The sequence below is a fragment of the Adiantum capillus-veneris genome, chromosome 3 (genome assembly GCF_014529385.1).
Source record: "Adiantum capillus-veneris isolate H3 chromosome 3, ASM1452938v2, whole genome shotgun sequence".
NCBI lineage: Eukaryota > Viridiplantae > Streptophyta > Polypodiopsida > Polypodiales > Pteridaceae > Adiantum > Adiantum capillus-veneris.
This window is the reverse complement of record NC_140933.1, coordinates 32,575,998-32,597,384: the sequence shown is the minus strand read 5'-3', so window position 1 is coordinate 32,597,384 and position 21,387 is coordinate 32,575,998. Positions and strand designations below refer to the sequence as shown.

General features: G+C 43.8%; 1 protein-coding gene across 1 annotated transcript in view; it reads left to right on the top strand.

Annotated features, from left to right (window-relative positions):
* The first annotated feature begins 2,724 nt into the window (after positions 1-2,724).
* Positions 2,725-21,387, top strand: part of LOC147460707 (uncharacterized) — a 66,870-nt gene continuing 48,207 nt past the window's right edge. The window contains exons 1-2 of the mRNA XM_086508423.1: positions 2,725-3,232; positions 3,360-4,486. Of these exons, the coding sequence (XP_086364549.1) occupies positions 2,740-3,232; positions 3,360-4,486 (1,620 nt within the window). The 5' untranslated portion in view covers positions 2,725-2,739. The remainder of the gene's footprint in view (positions 3,233-3,359; positions 4,487-21,387) is intronic.

Below are 21,387 nucleotides of genomic sequence, written 5' to 3'. Positions count from 1 at the left end.
ATGGCCTAAAAACTTGTGTGTAGCGGAAATTAGCATGAACATAGTGGGCATTTTATTAGAATAGATTCCTAATGAGAATTACAAGAGTGCTTGGGTGGAGAGAGCAACAAAAAGCATAACACCTAGTTAGATAGCATGAACAATACTTTCAAAAGAGAGAGAAATTAAGCTATTGACAACAATTGAGGACCGGATTTGCATGGAGCCGGTCCCCCCTCCAAAAAGCTTTGTATTATGGCTTCTCCCATCAAGAGAGACATTGTACAATACAATTCTTTGTGTTCCTTCAAGACTAGCTAGTGCAATGAAGATGAAAGCTTCATGCACTAAGTAAAACACTTAGTAAACACAACATCAATTATCCCCGGTCTCAGACCCAAGACCTCACACACCTTCGAAGATGGTGAGAGCTAGCAGGGTATGAGAGTAGATTGAGAGGAAGAAGGAGTATCTTACGAGAAAGATGTACATATCCTCACATAATCACTCATATTAGCATAGCTTAGCTTAGTAATTAGCTTGGTAGAGGAGATGAGCATGCATTGAAGCTTGGCTCTTGGTTGGATTTGCATCCACATGCCAAGAGTATGTCGATGTAGGCTTCTATCTCACAAGCTTAGAGTAGGTGATGAGCTCTCCATTAAAGCTTGGGAAGAGATAGTCTTCTCTTTCTTCACACATGAGATTGTGTGAGTGTGTGATAATGCCTTGCAAAAATCAGCCCTCTCTCTCTCTTGGGCGAGCCCCCTTGCTATTTGCTCTTGTTGTCCTCCCATTGGACCTCCCTAGAGCTAGCCAATGACAATTAAGCAGCATAAGTGATAGCCTTCTGACATGTGTCCCCCTTTCCCCTTTTGTGAGAGCTTAAGGTAATTTAATAATTTAACTAAACTCTCATTGGACCCCTTTGCCTCTTGGCCAATAGGAATCAGGCAAGCCATTGGGCTCCTGCATGCTCATTGGACCCCTTGGGAGACTGTCCAATAGTCTTCTAGAGGACTTAATTCTCATTGGTTCTTTTATTAAGTGTTTTTAAATTAATTAAACTGGATTTACTCTAGCCTAATTCTCATTGGTCCACCTCCAAGGCCATCCAATAGGAATTGGTTACACCTTGTGGGCATCTGGGCTAGGGAGTTGACATGTGTCCCTCATTCCCTTTGTGTAAAGGGAGCTTGTGTGTGTGTGTGTGGCTTTCTCTCTCATCCCCTACAAGAAAGGCTCGCCCCCTCCTAAGTAGGGATTGCAAAAGACTTTTTTTGTACACACACAAAGCATCCAATTCCCTTAAGGTTGACCTTTGGACACAACCTTTGAATTTTGGAACCTTAGCATTTTGGAAGTCTTAATGGGCTGAACCTTAGGGTCTTTTTAGCCCATTGCTGCACATGGCTCTTTTGCAGATGGCCCCCCCCTTTGGATCCCTATCTTCCCTCCTTTGGATCCCTACTGTGGCCGGTCTGCTAGCTTAACCAATATTCTAGCTGTTTCTCCCCTGGAACTTCCCCATATTAAATGATCAGTTTAACATGAGAAAATCATTTAGGAGAATTAGATATTGATCATTATGACAAGCGCTTTCCCCCTTAAAATGTAGCTCCCGTTTTTGCCTGCACTTCCTTCTTCGCTCAGTGGGAGACGATCAGCCGAAAAGAATGTTTGCTCGCATTCATGCTTCTTGCGTGCAACTCCAGCCCCAAATTGTTGATAAAAAATAATGTGATAGTCGAGGATGTGAAGACAAGCAATGTTGAACCCATTGCACATACGTCGTTAGGTTGACATGTTAGCCAACTCACCACACTGGCTAAAGCTGAGATGAACGTTGCGTATAACACATACTATAACTAGAATTGCGGACCGCTATTCTATTGGTCCCCCTACCTTAGAATATATAACACACATGCATAGAGTGTGCACGCGCACACACACACACACACACACGCACACACACACACACACACACACACACACAGAGCCAACTTGCACGTGTGGCTCTACCATGACTACCATGCTCTTTTTCTATATGTTATGCTTTCTATACAAGCTAAGATCCTACTATGAATCATCTGTGACATCGATGATGTTGATGCAATTATCTAAACACCACCATAAGCCACCACACCTTGTTTTCAATCGACCAAAACAAGGTGAGTAGGCACGAAGGCCTGCTAGGTAAAGGGGAGATGAGGGACAGTAAGTTTAAATACGTGCGTACAATCACATGAAATTTTTGTCGTGTTTTGATATAAAATTGTAATATATAATCACAAATGGTTTATATATTATGAAGGACTCCACTTAAATAATGTGAAAGGTACACATTGCACATTAACATTTTGAAACAAAATAAAAATGAGAAAGAGATAAAATTAAGACAATAAAATAAAAATAAAAACAAAAAAATATTTTATTACATTTTTAATAAAAAAGATAAATTTAATAAACATAAAAAATAATAAAACAAATTAATAAAATAAATCTTTATGAAATTCTCAAATGAAAGGACCTTTTATCAATACCTTACATAATGAGATTAAACTCCTATGAATACGTTTTTTAATCCAAAAAGATGAATGCAACCTTAAAAAATAACATTTAAAAAACCATGATTTCTATTCATTCACAACTTTTGAGCCGCTTTGAGGACACTTGTCTAACAATGAAAATTGAGCACTAAAGCCTTGCGCCATAGCATCCCGTTTAATTCTCGTTCGCCACCTCGTCTGAATTGAGCCAATGTGCGTCTCGGAGCAGGATCGATTCCGCTCTCTGACGGAGCTATGTGAAGGCTATCCGGCAGAGATGTTGCGAAACATGGAGAACAGTGACGGCAGCCTGGAGAGAAGCTCTGATAGCGAGGACGACTTCCATTCTGCTGGTGATAGCCCTGGATTTCACGGCATCCTCGAGCCTTCTGCCACTCTTCTTGCCGTTCAACTCGCAGTGGTCTGTGTCCGTTTGCATCAACGTGCTCGAACGCAGAATCGATTCCCGGGTCTACCTGTTGGACTGCCTCCTTTGAAGAAAAGAAGGAAAATTTTTAAGAGAAAAGTGCAGCATAGCAGTGATGGCATGCGCAAGCCATCAGCTAGAGCTTTACGTGAAGGAGGATATCAGCAGCTGTGGAGTGAGTCTTGTAGTTCTTCTACGGTTGAACTGGCTTCTGCCGCACAGCCATTGAATGTGGGTGAGGTATTGACCATCGAAAAAGAATCTTGGGCTACATCAGGTAAGGAGAAATTTTCTTTTTAGGCAAGCTGTTTGCCCATAATCGTCAATATTAAAAATTAACAGAGAATGGGACGAACTGACTGCAAAAAGGTTGGTTTTCTGAACATCTATAATGCTTATTGCAGATGAGAGTTATGGTTATGCTTTGAGACAAAAGCGTTCGAAACAGGTTCTTCAAAAAGCGTCTTCACAAGAGCACCAGCCAGAGCAATCACTACTAAATCAGGAGCTTGAAGCAATCCAAGATGGTGAAGATCTGACTTGCCACTCTAATTTGTGGCAAGATAGAGAACGCACTTTGTGCAATTCAAATCAAAGGACATTTGATGATGCAGGCGATGTCGACGATGATACATTGGGGAAAAAATTTAAAGACATCATGGATGTAAAGAACTTGAGAGGTAGGAAGTTATCAGATGACTTACAACCCAGTAGCATCTCATCTAGTGATGTCTATAAGGCAAGGTCCTATCAATCAGTTTTCTTTGAGCAAGAGAAGGGAGGCCCTTGGTCTTCTGGTATTGAGCTCGATAAAGCTGATGATAGGAGTTTTGACACAGAAAGGAGTAATCTTCATGATGATTCTGAGGCTGTCATTTTCTCCAGCAATGGTGCTACCATTCCAAATAGCAAAGTAGGCCTTAGTAGAGAGCTGGAAGATGCACCCAGAAATGGAGGTCGTGAACAAGGACAGCTTGATAGTCTTCTTTTGTGGCCTGTTGGACTGGCAGTTGAGGCCATTGGTTTTCAGGTTCGCCTCATTGTGCAAGCATTCTCAATGGTTGCAATGTTCTATGACTGGTGTAATTCATTTGCTTCCAACAGAGTTCGCGAGACCTGGCAAGCTAAAGAGAGGGCAACAGAAGTATTGAATCAAAAAGTTGCTATGATTACCAATGTGCCACCAAAAGTTACAGAAAGTGGAAGCATGGTCTTAAAACGAGCTGGTTGGGGGTGTTTTGCTGCATTATATGTCTGTATTTTGCTGAGCATGCTCTTATTTCCAACATTGCTTCTGGACTATGTATTTTTGAGCAAGATTGTGGAGGATCCAGTGAATATTAAAGAGCCACTACATTTTGATTATACACTACCCCAGCCAGCTGCGGTTGTCTTTTTGCATCCTCCAGGAGGCAAACTGGGGAGTCATTCCGAGCGCGCGAGACCCGTTTCAGTCTCCCACAAGGTTCACATCACTGTTTTTCTGACATTGCCGGAGTCTGATTACAACAGAGAACTTGGAATGTTTCAGGTGCCGCATTTTCATATTTTCCTTGTGTGATCTTGTGGCTTTCAAGGTTGTCATTTTGCACAAGAACCATGCAAATAAGGGTTCTTTTTTTTTTTATAGGCTGTAAATTCAGTTGTTAGCTTAGGATTCCATCCATCTATGATCTACAAATATGCATCCAATAAAGGTTATTTTGTGCTGAGAGGATACATAATATTCATTTTGAGCTGAAGAGGCTATTGTTAGAGCGGCAGAATGTGGAGGCATCAAGACATGATCCTAGACTCCCTGGCAGGTTGTGCGCTACAAAATGACTAGTCATACGAACATTTTATTGCCAAGCCTCTCCAACACACGTCTCCAATGGGCTCCTTTATGAGACTACCCTTTGATGCAGATAACAACAGGTTGCCCATGTGTGTTGGAATTGAGCCCAAAACAAGCGTCTTTTTATAAACAAGTCTCTCTTTATAAAGGAAACTGAAGGGTGTCTGATTAGATTTGACGATTAGCACAACAAATAGAGACGTTGTGACATCCCTTTGAGAAATGAGGCGGGTCAACCCAAGGACTTTAGTGGATGCTTTTTCGTGTTTTTGGAAGCCTTACATGTACATATGACATGCATGTACAAAATGTACATAGGCGTTGTGTGTAGGATGTTACTATGCATGGGTGACAGGTGCATGGATGTGCTGTTGAGTGGGGACTTGTGTATAAGTTAATTCCAAGTCATTAGCAAGTAGGAGGGGTGCTCAGTTTAGCTGTTTTCCAGTTTTTCGTCATGATCTCTCATGCAAAGGTGTGGGAAGATGGACATCTGGGTGGTAGCGGCTATGTTGGTGGTCCACATGGCGTTCATCTGGCGTGGCGATTGTTGCATCATACAAAGGAGCCTATGAGAGTGCTTTTCTATGTGCAGATTGGAGGAGAAGCAGCCGGTTGTGAGTAGAGGAGTATTTGGACAACTAAATTCTAATGATGGTGTTTGGATCAGAGAAAGACGTGATAGCAGGAAGCAGTATTTACTTTGACTGTGCTCCGGTGATAGATTTGATTTGAGTCATCCTCGAGCCATGTCTTATTCTTGATATGGTGACATGTTTCGTGTACGAGATGATTGAACCCGTTGCTGATGGAATTCTTGATGGCGTGAGGGGGACAAAGGGTGGTTCTCTCTCATAGCCATAAAGCATAACCTCTCTTACATGGTTTTTCTAGTTCCAGCATGTGATAAACAGAGAGGGTGGCCTACTGCTCTAAGCAAGTTCCTTGAGAACTATGCGTTGGTGATTCTTGGAATAGACAACTGGCTTGGCAACCTGGCGACATGTTGGAAATCTTTGCTACAAGGCTGCAAAAAAGCTTGAGAATCTGTGTTCACGAGCTGATGGTGGATTCATGGTTCTTGCTGTTGGATTGCTGGGAGCAGGATTTGTTGACTTCTCAAAGATAAAGGCAACAAGATGTATTCACTGATCGTGAAAGTGGAGTCTTGGTTTGGGAGGTGTCCACAAGCCTTGATTTATCAACATGTGTAGACATAAGTGAAGATTGTTTGACAGATGGTCGACAATTGCCTTCTTTGAGGTGTATCCAATAGGTGGCCATTGCCAGGGTGTCCATGGTCGCATCTGCTTCGACTATTTCATCACCTTCGGCCCACTATGAGTTGCAAAGGGGGTGTTAAAGCCATGCCAATTTGTAACATATTTATTGAGTTATTCATTTCGTGTATTTGACATAATTTATTTGGGTTTAGTTGGGAAACTTTCTATGGGAAGTAAATAAGTGCCCTTGGGGCTATGGATTGTTCGTGCGATGTAAAAACTTCTAGATTCTTCTTCCTCTTCTCTCTCTCTCTCTCTCTCTCTTTATTCACACACACACACACACACACACACACACACACACGAGAAGAAGAGGAAAACGGTATAACCTTTCTATCACCCAAGTATGGTAGATTGGTTATGCCATTTCCCTCTTGAATAACAGGTCTTGAGTTCAACTCTCGTCGTATAGATCATTGGGCCGCCACCAGGTGTGCCATGCCGATCTTCTTTGTCAAGCTTGCATTTGCCTTTGTGTCACAAAGTGATGACGTGGCGGACATCAGAAACCCTAATTTCTGCCAGAAACCCTAAAATTCCTGCAAACCCTAATTTTTGCCAAAAACCCTAAATTCCGGAAATCGCGGAGGCGGATTATTATTTTTATTATTATTATTATTTTTTTTGGAAAATGATGAGCGACGCGAATTTTGCTTTTGCTTTTTTTTTTTCCATAAAAAAAAAAAGAAAAGATTCTCTAAGAGAGAGAGAGAACTGATGCTTTTGATTTTAAAAGCTTTTGGGGCTTTGCTTTTGGGCATCCCTTGTAACCTTTAAATTAGTGGTGAGGGCCTCACTTCTCAAAGCATCTGGACGCAGAGTCTGAGAGTGAAACCCTAACCGCTCTCTTGTACTTTGATGATTGATTAATACAAAAAGAAATACCGAAAGGGGCGCCAGTCTTTGGGGCCAATATCTCTAGGCACGGAACTCCGCCGGGCCAGTGCAAATCTATTGTGATCTGTGAATTGTTTGGAAGTGGTTATTTGGTGCTGTCGCGGTTGATTCTTGACTTGGAGTGTCCAAGTTTGTTACAGTGGTATCAGAGCACGGCCGATTTCTCTTTTACGGGAAATCCGATCCCCGAAATTTTTTTTTCCGCGGCACCTATGGCTTCAGGCAATGATCAGTCGACTCCCTCTGCATCTGGAGATGCGGGCTGGGATCACAACGAAGATTCAGACAGAGAGTATGGCCCGCCTCGGCCTACTCAGGCGGAGCAAAGAGAGATGGAGCGTCGTCAATTGATTGGTGATGCAACAAAGATTATGCTCAATTTTGCCAAGGACCCGAAGATGGCAAAATATATGAACCAGACCTCTTTGAAAGAGGTACAGATGGAGTGGCAGAGAACCACAACACCACTCCCGAAACCCGCTCTCAAGAAACCTTCTGCCTCCAAGAAATATACAGAGAAGGAACTGGAGAACGTGGTTGATGCACGGATTGCTCAGCTTTTCGACGTGCAAAAGAAAGGCAAAAAGCACGGCAAAAAGCAGAACAAAGGTACTGACTTCCCGGGATATTTGGGTCGTCAGTCGACATTCGACAAAGCAAAGAAACGGAAGAAGCGTGTTCGATTTGAAGGAGTACCCAGTTCTTCTTCTTCTTCTTCTGACAGTTCTTCTAGCTCCTCGGATTAGAGCGAAGAAGAAAGAAAAAAGGTAAAAAGCGAAGCAAGAAGCAACGCTTTGGAAAGGGCAAGAGAAAGGCAAAGAAGGCTACATCTCGCCTAGAGACTCACAGTTCTACTGAGGACTCGTCTACAGACAACTCAGATTCCGATGACGGAAAGTTTTATGCGAACAAGAAGAATTTTTACAAAGCCGACCAGTATGACTTTCTCGAAGATAAAAGCAAGAAAGTCCGAGAGTTTAAGGAAGGTGGCCACTCGATCAAGTTTGATACTTTTCAGGATACTCAGATGCTTCGAAGGTTTTGTCTTTTATACAGCAGTTTGACATCGCTTTCGCGGGAGGACGCTATTCAGAGCACTCCAAGATTCGGAGAGCTGCCTCTTACTTTAAGGGGAATGCTCGTACTTGGTGGTCCACGCTTCTATTAAGCAAGACTGTGCCAGTTCCATGGCTGAAATTCAAGAGGCTTTTTATTTCTTCTTGGTTGACTCAAGAGTTTGAGCGAGATATACGAGCTGCTTGGAACCATCTCCGGATGACCAAGAGCGATACAGAGAATTCTTATTGTGAAAGATTCTGGAGCTCTTTTCTACCCGCCTCTTCATTCAAGAAGATCTCGTTCAGAGAACAGATTGAGCGGTTTACCTTGGGTCTACCTACAGAGATCCGAGATCACTGCTTGGAACAGAAGTCGGCTTCTATTCAGGAGTTGATGAGTCATGCGAAGCGGGGCTTTGCCATTCACTCTGGCAGTCTAACCTACCCCACAGATGAGGCCATGACACAACGAGCCGAACAGACTTTTGGGAATGAAAGTAGAATGAAAAAGAGCAACCCAGAGAAAAAAAAAGGATGCACGACCCAAGCTTACTCCTGAGGAGAGAGCTTGCTTCATCAGAGAGGGGAAGTGCTTTGGATGCGGGGAACATGGACATATTTCCGCAAAGTGCCCTGATAAGGCACAGAAAGAACAGAATGATAAAGACGACGACAGGTCTGAGAGTTCGAGAGCAGCTGAGGAATGTGGCAGAAAAGGCAGATAGAAAAGCAGAACTGGTACCACATGGCGTGGGACCTGCACCGAATCTAATGAATGAAAGTACAAACTTTGCCGCTTTCGGGGCAAAGCAAAGGATCAGGAAGCTCTTTTGAAGGAGCCAAGGCCAACTTCTTTTCACTTGGAATTGGCGGCTCGATTTGGAACTATGCCCGACAGACTGACGCCACAGGCAGAGGTAGTTCGACTGGCACCCGGATGGGATGTTGCCATTACACCGAGCATTGGCAAACTTCGTTTGCAATGACAGGGGTGTTCAGGGCACGTGAGTAACGTTCTACTCGGGATCCCTTGGTACCACAAGAACTACGCCGTGGTTGACTACCAGGCCGAGAAAGCGACTTTGATAAATGAAGGGCTTAGAGATTGTACTTGATGAACTTCAGTTTTCTTACTCATTCTTTTGGGAGAACTGAACGATGGATAAAGGTTGAATATGTTTTGACCTGAAGAAAAGAACGCCAAGATTGTTTTTTCTCCACGCTCATGCCGATTGCTTTTGAGAGGGCTTGAAGATCATACCATTGATCTGATATCTGGAAGCACGCCACCGAATCGGCCACCTTATCGTGTGAGCCGAGTACAGAATGAAAAGATTATGAACTCAGTGAAAGACCTCTTGGAAAAGGGTCTTGTCCAGCCTAGTACTTCACCGTATTGCTCTCCAGTGTTGTTGGTTTTGAAGAAAGACGGATCTTGGAGAATGTGCATCGATTATAGCACTCTCAACGAAATCACCATCAAGAACAGATTTCCGATTCCTAGGATCGATGATATACTCGACAGGTTACAGGGATCCTCGTGCTTTAGCAGGATTGACTTGAAGAGTGGATATCATCAGATCAGGATAGCCCCAGGAGATGTCTACAAGACAGCTTTTCGGACGACTTTTGGGTTATTTGAGTTTTTGGTGATGCCTTTTGGCTTAACCAATGCTCCTGCGACATTTAACCGGATGATGGACAGGATTTTTCGAGAGTACAGACTATTTGTTGGCACTTTCTTTGACGACATCATTGTTTTCTCCAAGAATGAGGCAGAACACAGAGATCATCTGCTTCAAGTCTTTTAGGCATTACGAGATCACACGCTAGTGATTAATGCAAAGAAAAGTGAATTTTTCCTACTAGAGATACACTTTTTGGGACACATTGTGTCAGCAGTAGGAGTGCGAATGGACCCGGCCAAGATAGAGACTATCCGTGATTGGCCTGATTTGAGGAATGTCCATGAAGTTAGAAGCTTCTTGGGACTGTGTTCGTACTACAGGCGGTTCATACGAAAGTTTGCAGAGGTTGCTTCCCCTTTGCATACCTTGACACAGAAAGGAGTACCTTTTTCGTGGGGTCCCACAGAGGTGATTGCCTTTCGGACATTGAAAGAGAAATTGACTACGAGATCTATTTTGACTTTGCCGGAATTGCAGAAGTCATTTGAAGTATATTGTGATGCTTGTGGTCGTAGTCTGGGTGCGGTCTTGCTGCAAGAAGGCCATGTCATAGCTTACGAGAGCCGTTTGTTCTCTAGGCCGGAGATGACAACACAGATTTATGGGAAAGAGCTTTTGGCGGTTATCCACGCTCTTACTCAGTGGCGGCATTACCTACTCGGAGCGGATTTTACTGTCTTTACAGACCATCAGAGTTTGCGCTACTTGTCACAGAAGCAGCTTTCGGAAAAGCAGATGCGGTGGGTGAACATCTTGTCACAGTTCCACTTCCAGATTGTCCATGTGCAGGGACAGAAGAATGTGGTGGCAGATGCTTTGTCTCGAAAATCGTTGGTTCTGGCTATTTCCGCGATACATCATAGGAGCTTCGAGGATATGGTCGATCAGTATGCCGCAGATACAGATTTTGCAGATATTTTCACACGGATACGAGATGGGGAGACAGTAGCGGGATACTCCCTTCGGGAAGGCTACTTCATGAAAAAGACTATGTTGTGCGTTACACAGCCGTTGAGGGAAAAGGTTATGACTGATTGCCACTGTCCACCTTTTACGGGTCACCGCGGCATTGCTACCACCATGAAAGGGGTAGAGAGAGATTTCTTTTGGCGGAGACTGAAGAAGGATGTGGAAGAGTTTGTGCGCAGTTGCTTGGTATGCCGGAAAGTCAAGTTTGACAGGCATAAGGCATAGGGATTGTTAAAGCCTTTACCCATACCCACCCGCCCCTGGAAAAATATTGAAATGGATTTCATTTTTTTTGATCTCCCGAGAATACAGAATGATCATGATGATTTTCCGATTACATGGCACGTCTGAGACGATTCTCTCCGACATAGACCCCAGATTTACGAGTTTGTTTTGGAAGGCAATTTGGGAGAACATTGGCACGTGGTTGCAGTGCTCGTCATCGTTCCACCCGCAGACTGATGGGCAATCCGAGATTGCCAATTCAATGGTTCTAGATTTATTGAAGTCTTATATCTCAGATCAGAAGACTCAATGGGAAAGATATTTACCTTTGGTGGAATTTGCCTACAATAACACGATACACTCTTCGACGGGGAAGACGCCATGAGAGATTGTTGAAACTGCTGCGAAGGTTCCATCCTTCCTGAGCACGAAAGATTAGAAATTTGAAGCGGATGAATATTCGCGAGATTTGGATACGGCTTTTGCCAAGGTTCGCGAGACTTTACAGAAGTCTCAAGAACGACAGAAAAAGGCAGCGGATCGCCATCGTCGCGACTGGAAACTGAAGGAGGATGATTGGGTGCTCTTACTTTTGAGAAGGCACGCCTAAGAAAGAAAAAGGGAAAGGAGAGGCTTTTTCCAAAGCTTAGTATGTGATACTACGGACCTTTCCAGATTACTGAAAAGATAAATGAAGTCTCCTTCCGACTGAAACTGCCAGATACTTGGAGGATTCACAATGCATTTCATGTGAATCTCTTGAAACCTTTTAAAGGTGATGTGCCTGATGATGGGGAGCCTGATGAGCAACCCGAAGTGGAAGAAAACGAGGAGATCCTTGTTCCTGAACAGATTTTGGCACATAATGATACGAAGAAAGGTAAAGTCCGAAGGCGGTTCTTGGTTAAGTTCAAGAACTTTCCTGCATTTGATGCGAAGTGGATGGAGGAGGAGGACCTAGCAGATACTCCTCGGATTGTGAAACTTTACCTCGATGTTTTGGTTTAGCATAGTCTACTCCAAACGGAACCCAGAACTCAGCTTGGCCGAAGATCTGGTGCAGTGGGATGCACAAGAGGGGAGTGACTCCGCTCCCTTGTCAACAGATACCTCGATTTTGATACTAAAGTCATTGATGTCTCTTTGAGCTTCAGGGATACTGAGAGCTGACAGTATTCTGCTGGATGACTTTATGAAATGGAATTCTTGATTATGATACTGATTTGTTCTTGACTTCTTGTGAGTGCAGGAACTGATAGCCGAAATGACTGCAGCATTTTGGTCTGATTGATCTCGAATAGACATGGTTGCAATAGGGGTTAGTCAATCGGACATCGATGAGGTCCCAATTGGACCTAGATGTGATTGCTAGCTACATTGCCGATAAATCATGGTCTAAGATCCGAATGAATGTTGAATGTCATGTGATGTCCTGTGATGTCTGGTGATGTCTTGGGATGTCGTGTGATGTGACTGTCGATTTTGTACATGTGCTAGATGTGCGTTCCTAGTACGTAGGTACTAACAGTCAGTGTCTGCTAAGACGGTTTATGGCTTTTGTCGGTTTTGCAGGCGTAATCGCGGTCGATTACAATGCTTTCAAGAGGGGGGTATGTCACAAAGTGATGACGTGGCGGACAGCAGAAACCCTAATTTCTGCCAGAAACCCTAAAATTCTTGCAAACCCTAATTTTTGCCAAAAACCCTAAATTCCGGAAATCGCGGAGGCGGATTATTATTATTATTTTTGGAAAATGATGAGCGACGCAAATTTTGCTTTTGCTTTTTTTTTTTCATTAAAAAAAAAAGAAAAGACTCTCTAAGAGAGAGAGAGAACTGATGCTTTTGATTTTAAAAGCTTTTGGGGCTCTGCTTTTGGGCATCCCTTGTAACCTTTAAATTAGTGGTGAGGGCCTCACTTCTCAGAGCATCTGGACGTAGAGTTTGAGAGTGAAACCCTAACCGCTCTCTTGTACTTTGATGATTGATTAATACAAAAAGAAATACCGAAAGGGGCGCCAGTCTTTGGGGCCAATATCTCTAGGCACGGAACTCCGCCGGGCCAGTGCAAATCTATTGTGATCTGTGAATTGTTTGGAAGTGGTTATTTGGTGCTGTCGCGGTTGATTCTTGACTTGGAGTGTCCAAGTTTGTTACACTTTGTCCCGTTGTGAGTTCCTGCTTTTGCCTTTGGCTTTTCATTCCCAAGCCAAACAAAGCGTCTTTATCTCCCTTGAGGAATCCAACTGTGCCGAGACAACTAAGTGACTTGCCGTCCTCGTCAAGCTTGCCTTTGCTTCTGTTCTCTAGCGAGCTCGTGGCTTCACATTCTCGGGCCAAATAAATTGACGGATTCCTTGAGAATTTCACTCATGCATAGGATGTTAACCGGGTGCTGGTCGATTCACTTTCCATAGCCATTTGTTGTTGTTGTCATTCGAGGTCATCATAGGAGGCCAACCTTTACTAGGTCTTTCAAAACGCTCGCCCAAACTACCTTCAAAGCCTCCTTGACAAGGCTAGCAACACTACATGCATCTCAAAACCATATTAAATGCCCCTTCCCCCCACCCCTTACCTTCACAATGCACACAAGCTTTCAAGGGCCAAAACTCAAGCTCTACCCTGTGGAGTCTCGACTCTCAAGCTCTAGCCTGGTAAGGTGCAGCGGAAGTGAATGTTGAACTTTGCTCAAGATGAGTGCTCCGAACTGTGCTCAAGGTTCCTTTTACTTACGGAAGGGAGAGCCTTCCGTTCCTTTAGCGCGAGAGTGCAAATGACCACAAACAAAGTGAAACACTGTGAATGAAGGTATTGAGACTGAGAGATAGAGAGAGAAGAATACGACACCAGAATGTTGTCAAACCCTCCTCCGAAGGCCCCACTCTCTATGGCGAGAGCGGTCTACTATTGATTGCATAAATCTCTACAATGCAATGGACTTGCCGACAATGTCGACGACGACGAGACGGGCTGAAATCTGAAAACGCTAATGGCTGAAATCTGCAGATCTTTATCTGCTGAATTTTGACTTTTATGTCGATGACTACGGCGACGACGATGACGACGATGCGACGACGACGCACTGAAAAGCAGATGCTGAAATCTGCGTTTTTCGGGCTGAATCTGCAAACTACGGTGGATTTGACCGTGTGGCGGGGATCTGATGCGGGAAGGTGAGATCCGCGAGGTTTAGGACTTGCGGTACGGTTGCTAATTGTTGAAAACCGAAAACGCTGATGCTAATGATGGTCTTGTCGCGGAGAATCTGCAAAATGCTATGTGGCTCTGCTGATCCAAAAACGCTAGGCCTCTTGTTGCCCTGATGTAAAAACGCTAGGTGAATTGCTGTGCTCTGCTATTGCCAGGTTAATGTGCAAGTTGCAAAACGTTGGGCTGATTGCAATTGCATGAAAACGCTGGTTCCTGGTGATGGCTGAAAACGCTAGGTGATTATGCTAGGGGGTCTTCCTGAGAAAATGCACTGCCGTATGTCTGGTCCCTGCTGTCTCTTCTGCCACAAAGTGCTAGCGCTAGGGTTTCTTATATACTTGCTTAGGCAATTTGCCCTACCCAGTTTCCCAACAAAAGTCACTTGAAAATAATAAGTGAAAAATGGCTAATATAGGGAAAATAGGTCTATGCACTTAAAAATGCTCCTGATGGGTTCTGATGGTAATCTGATGATCATACTGTGTGCAACCAGAGGATATGCATCTACTCTAAGTGCCTGGGCATGCACGGTCTGCGAACAAATTCACAAAAGTGTTGGAACAATTCCTAAGCTAGGCTAACTGAACTGAACTAAACTGAACCCTTGTCATGAAGTAGCTTGTCCATGTACACATAGGGTTAGATGTGCATGTGACAAGCCTCTTTCAAGTTTTCAAGTCTAGACTCTACAAGGCTAAAAGCTCTCTCCCTCTCCCAACTCTCTCTCTCTCTCTCTCTCTCTCTCTCTCTCTCTCTCTAAAGCTCTCAAGTCTACAGGACACATGTTTGCCATAGTAAGGTTGAATGGTCTTCAAATCAAGTGTTTTTTGTGTGAGTCAAAGGACTCTGATACTACTTATATTCAATCACACAAAGCTTAAAATTGCATTATTTGGGTGTTTCTATGCCTCCCATTCCGCGCCGTTCCAGTTCTGAACCCCTCGTCGTTCCCCCGTTCCGCGAGGATCTTGTCCCTGTTCCTGTTTCGCGTTCCGGGTAACTTTGTGTTAGGTGCAGCGGAATGATTGTTTGCGCTTTGCTCAAGATGAGTGCTCCGAACTGTGCTCAAGGTTCCTTTTAGTTCTTATGGAAGGGAGAGCCTTCCGTTCTTAATGGAAAGTGCTATGATCACAACAAAGTGAATGGACACTGTGCGTGCAAGTGTACGAGACCGAGAGATAGAGAGAAGAGAGATACGACACCAGAGACGTAAAACCCTCCTCCGAAGGTCCCACTCTCGTCGGCGAGAGTGATCTACTTATTGATTGCGCAAAGTGGTACAATGATGATGCAATGGACTGATGCAACCTGGGACTATGTTGATGACGACGACGACAATTTTAGGACTGAAATCTGCGGTCTTCTATCTGCTGGAAATCTGCTAAATTGGGGCTGTTTTGAGTGGCTGAAAAACGCTGTTTTGGGCTGCGTTTTTAGGTTGAAAAAGACGCTGTTGGGCCTGCTGGAAAAACGCTGAATGGCTGCGTTTTTGAATGCTGAAAACACTGAGTATCTGCAGGTACTAGGGCTGCGTTTTTGCTACCAAAAACGCTGATGTGGGTCTTCTTTGTTTGGGCTGAAAACGCTGTTTATCTACAGCTGTGATGGCACTCCAAAACGCTAGGAGTATGGAGTTGTTATGGTCCAACCAAAGCTGAAAACGCAAGTGGTTGTGCAGCTTGGAGGGCGATTTGGAAAACGCTAGACTGTGGAAGACGCTGGCGATGAACTGCTTGTTGAAAACGCTAGGTGATGAAGGGGATCTTGCTGAGTTCTTGCTGAGAAGATGCCTGTTGAGCGGGGAGCTCCTGCTGCCTCTTCTGCCATTGAGTGCTAACTTGGGTTTATATATTAACTTAGCAAAATTGCCCTACCTACTTTTGTTGGAAAGTCACTTAAAAATAATAAGTGAAAAATGTAAAAAATAGGGAAAATAGGCTAAATGCACTGGAAAATTCCCCTGATGGAATCTGATGGATTCTGATGGGAATACTGATGATCATGCTGTGTGCAACCAGAGGATATGCATCTACACTAAGTGACTGGGCATGCACGGTCTACGAATAGACTCACAAAAGTGCCAGATCACTTCTAATCTAGACCGAGTGGACTGACTGAACCGTGTTATGCTGTAGCTTGTCCACGGACACATAGGGCTGGATGTGCCACGTGACATCCCCTCTTTTTCAAGTGAGGTAGTGGTACCGATCTGTATGGCGTCGAGGGAGATCGCCAATAGCATCCAGAATCCTAGAAGGGACTCTTCGCCGGCCCACTCTGATGTGTGGGTCGTGCAATACTTGAACTTCATAAAGGTCCGCAACGCTTGCTTCTTTGGGCCGCGCCGAAAGCGACACAAAGTCTTCTGTGGCTCCTTCAATGCTTCATCTTTGTTTAGAGTCATGCTTCCTGTTGGGTTAAAGGCCTAAATAACCCCTTTTTGTACATTTTTATACTTTGTCCAAGTTCATATTGAACCTGGACACATTTTTTAAAGGTCACTTATAATAAAAGTCGGAAAACCTAAAACTCACTTATTGAGTTTTCCCCAAAAAATGGCCTCTACTTCCTTGTCGTTTGATGCCAAGAGCTTGATGGAAATCAAGCGATTTGACGGTACAGGTTTCGACCTATGGCAGGACAGGATGCAGGGGATTTTGTTCCTCAAGGATTGTGAGGACGCCCTTTTGGCTGTAAAGCCTGAGTATATGCCGGATGAGGATTGGGCCAAGCTCAACAAGAGGGCAAAGGCCTACATCAAAATGGCTGTGACCGATGATATTCTGGTGGACATGAAGGGCTTGGACAATGCACATGCAATTTGGCATAAGTTTAAGGCCACTTATGAGAATGCCACCCCTGTGAATAAGGTGCATTTGATGTGCAAACTGGTGAACATGATGCTTGACGAAGCCAAGTCGGCTTCTGAGCACTTAAGTGCTTTCACCAGTGTTATGAGTCAGCTACAGGATACTGGGCTTCAACCTTTTGATGACAAGTTGAAAGCCATATTTTTGTTGATGACTTTGCCAGACTCTTGGGAAACGCTTTTGGTTTCTTTGAGTAATAGCCTCAACCTCACATATGATGGAGTGTGAGGCTCCATCTTAAATGAGGAAATTAGACGTAAGTCTAGTGGTGGGGAAGGTGGCAGTTCTACTTACAATGCGAGAGGCAGAAGTCAGAAGCAAAATACAGGTACCAGGACTCAAAACAGGAGCAAAAGCAAGTCTAGGGATAAGGATGTGACTTGTTACCAGTGTGGCAGAAAAGGCCATAAGAAGCCAGATTGCAGGTATTTCAAGAAAGAGCAGGAAAGAAAGAAGGAATCACAGGAGAAGAAGAAGACAGAGGATAAGAAAGGGGAAAAATCAGCAGGTACCTCCTCCAAGGGTTCGGAGACCGTCAATGTATCCTCTAGTGTGGTTATCACAGAGTTATCCGACAGTGAGGAGATCTTGGTTGCAGCTTCATGCGCCTTAGATTTTGTTGAAGCAAATGCAGAAGACATGCTTATCTCACGTAGAGATGTCATTGATGCATTGCTAAGTGCAAATGATGGCCTTACAGAGTCTTGGATAGTAGACTCGGGTGCCTCATTTCATGTGACTCCATCTGTGGAGTGTTTTGCTTCTTATCATGCAGGCAAGTATGGCAAGGTTTACCTTGGGGATAACCATGCTTGTGACATTGAAGGAATGGACACTGTGCGCTTGGCATTAAACAATGGCCAAGAGTTTATGCTTAAAAATGTAAGGTATGTACCAGTCATCAAGAAGAGTCTATTGTCTGTTGGCCAGATGGATGCACAGGGTTATACAACCATTTTTGCTGGGGGTTCATGGAAGTTGCTTAAGGGATCAATGCTCATTGTCAAGGGATGCAAGAGTGGTACATTGTACCATTTACATGGCAAAGCTTTGCCTGGCAAGTTTCTTGTAGTGGTTGAAGTTGCTTCTCATTTGGAGTTGTGGCACAAAAGACTTGGCCATATGAGCCAGAAGGGACTTGATGTGCTCTCCTCTTTGAAGAGGGTTGATGTAAAGGGCACCAAGTCAGATTTTTGTAATGACTGTTTGTATGGTAAACAAAAGAAGTCTTCTTATTATTCTGGTGTCTCGCGCAAAGCTAATGCTCTTGATTTAATTCACTCCGATGTATGTTCAATGCCTGTTAAGTCTTTTGGTGGTGCATTATACTTTGTTACATTCATTGATGATTGCACTAGGAAAGGCTGGGAATATTTGTTAAAGAATAAGAGTGAGACATTTAATGCATTTAAGAGGTTTCATGCTTTTGTGACCACGCAAAAGGGTAGTAAGCTTAAATGTCTGAGATCTGACAATGGGGGGGAGTACACGTTTGCTGAATTTCAGCGTTATTGCGAAGAATATGGGATTAAAAGGGAGTTGACAACCCTTTATAATCCATCTTCTAATGGTGTGGCTGAGAGGTATAACCGTACTTTATGTGAGAGTGCGTTGCATGTTGTCCACGGCTAATCTCCCTCATGGGTTTTGGGGAGAGGCTTTGAAAACTGCAGTTCATGTATGCAATCGCTCTCCTAACAGTACGCTAAAAAATGACATTCTAGAGGAGGTTTGGTCTGGCAAACCTGCCTCTTATGATCATTTGAGAGTGTTTGGCTGCGAGGCTTTTGTCCATGTTCGTAATGACTTGAGGACAAAGCTAGATGCCAAGTCCATCCAAGGACTCTTCCTAGGTTATGGGGAAGAGGGTGAAATGGGCTACAGGATATGGTTGCCTCAGTTTAAGAGGGTTGTACGCAGCCGAGATGTAGTGTTCAATGAGGCTGAATTGTTGAAAAATGCTACATCTTATGAAATTGACAAGAAATCGGTCAAATTTCAGCCTCTCTTGCCACCTATTGATGTTGAAAAAGAGCCTCAGGATGCATTACCGCAAGCTGAAATTGATAATCAGCCGGTTAACCTTGAGCCTGAAGAGGTAGGACATGATTTAGATGCTCCAAATGAGGATGGACAGCCACCTGTCATGGCTGAAAATGATTTTCAGCAGCATGAGCATGCTAAAAATGAGTTGCCTCTTGATGTAGAACCTGTGCCTGAGAATGTAGATCATTGGGTTCGCAGGTCTACTCGTGTCAGAAGGTTGATACAGCGCTTTGACCCCTCTTTGCATCATGTTATGTTGACAGATGAGAGAGAGCCTCTTACATATAAAGAGGCAAAATCATGTGAGTTAAGCAGTAAGTGGGAGCTTGCGATGCAAGAGGAAATGAAATCTTTGCATGCAAACAATACTTGGGATCTTGTGCCATTGCCTAAAGGAAGAAAGGCTCTTCCTAACAAATGGGTTTACCAGGTCAAATGTGTTGATGGAAAGCCCAAGTATAAAGCAAGGTTAGTTGCCAAAGGGTATGCACAGAAAGAGGGGATCGACTTTCAGGAGATCTTTTCTCCTGTTGTAAAGCTTACGACATTGCGTGTCCTTTTTGCTCTCGCTGCAGTGCTTGACTTAGAATTGAATCAAATGGATGTAAAAACAGCTTTTCTTCATGGTGACATTGATGAAGATATCTACATGAAGCAACCTGAGGGTTTTGTAGTTCCTGATAGAAAGGAACTTGTATGCAAACTAAGAAGGGCACCGTATGGTTTGAGGCAGTCATCACGTCAGTGGTACAAAAAGTTTGATACTTTTATGCTGTCTCAAGGCTTTAAACGCAGCCATTCAGACCATTGTTTGTATACAAAGAAGGATAATGATGGAAGTCCTATAATCCTTGTGCTATATGTAGATGATATGTTGATTGCTGGGAAGCATAAGTCTACCATTGATGCTCTTAAACGTCAGCTGAATTCAGCTTTTTCAATGAAGGATTTAGGTGATGCTGAGCACATCTTGGGCATGAGAATCAAGAGAGATAGATAGAAAGCTGAAATTGCTCTTCTTATCTCAAGAAAAGTACATTGCTAAAGCACTTGACAGGTTTAACATGGCTGAAGCTAAGTCACTTGGAGTACCTTTACCTCCACACACAAAACTTAGCAAAGCCGATTGCCCAAAGGATGACGTGGCAGTGAATGCTATGAAGGGAATCCCTTATGCATTAGCTTGTGGTTCTCTTATGTATGCTATGGTTGCCACTCGTCTTGACATTGCCCATGCGGTGGGAGTTGTTAGTAGATACATGTCCAATCCCGGCAAAGCACATTGGGAAGCTGTGAAATGCATTCTGAGATACTTGTCAGGTACACAATCTAGGTGTATATGCTATGGCAAAAGTGACCTGAAGTTGCAGGGCTATTGTGATGCAGATATAGCAGGTGACTTGGATACGAGGAAGTCCACTAGTGGCTATGTGTTTGCTATTGCTGGTGGTGCTGTCTCTTGGTGTTCACGACTGCAGAAAATTGTAGCATTGAGTACTACTGAGGCTGAATATATTTCAGCCACAGAGGCTTCTAAAGAGGCCATATGGTTTGGCAGACTTGTCAAAGAGCTTGGTATGCCTGCTAGTACTCCTGTCTTGGGATGTGATAGCCAAAGTGCTGTCTATTTGGCCAAGAATGCCATGTTTCATGCACGGACAAAGCACATTGATGTGTGATACCACTTCATACGACAGGTATTGGAGAATGGTCTAGTCACCTTGATTAAGATTCACACACATGATAACCCTGCAGATGTTCTCACCAAGAGTCTTGCTAAGGCTCAACATGAGCATTGCATACAGCAGGTGGGAGTTGGTTAACTTAAAGGCGTCATTTATGCCTTTAAGTAGGAGGTTGTTGGGTTAAAGGCCTAAATAACCCCTTTTTGTACATTTTTATACTTTGTCCAGGTTCATATTGAATCTGGACACATTTTTTAAAGGTCACTTATAATAAAAGTGGGAAAACCCAAAACTCACTTATTGAGTTTTTCCCAAAAACGTGAGCTCTCTCTCTCTCTCTCTCTCTCTCTCTCTCCCTCATCGTTCTACTAGCGCTTCCTCTCCTGCTGGCTTTCGTCACCCCTCTTTGCACACACACTGCACTTCCTCGCGTGCTCTTTCACTTGCACACACCGCCGCGCGCTCAACACTTCTTTCTTCTTCAAGAATCTCCATGGCTGAAAATTCCTGAAACCATTTCCAACACAAAACCATGAACATACCCATTCCATGTAAAGTGAGTGGAAAAAATCTTGTCTTCGCTAAAGACTGTAGATGAACAAAGAGACGGAGTGACAACCCGTTCATCAAGCACATGCAAACAATGAGATCGAATCTTTCT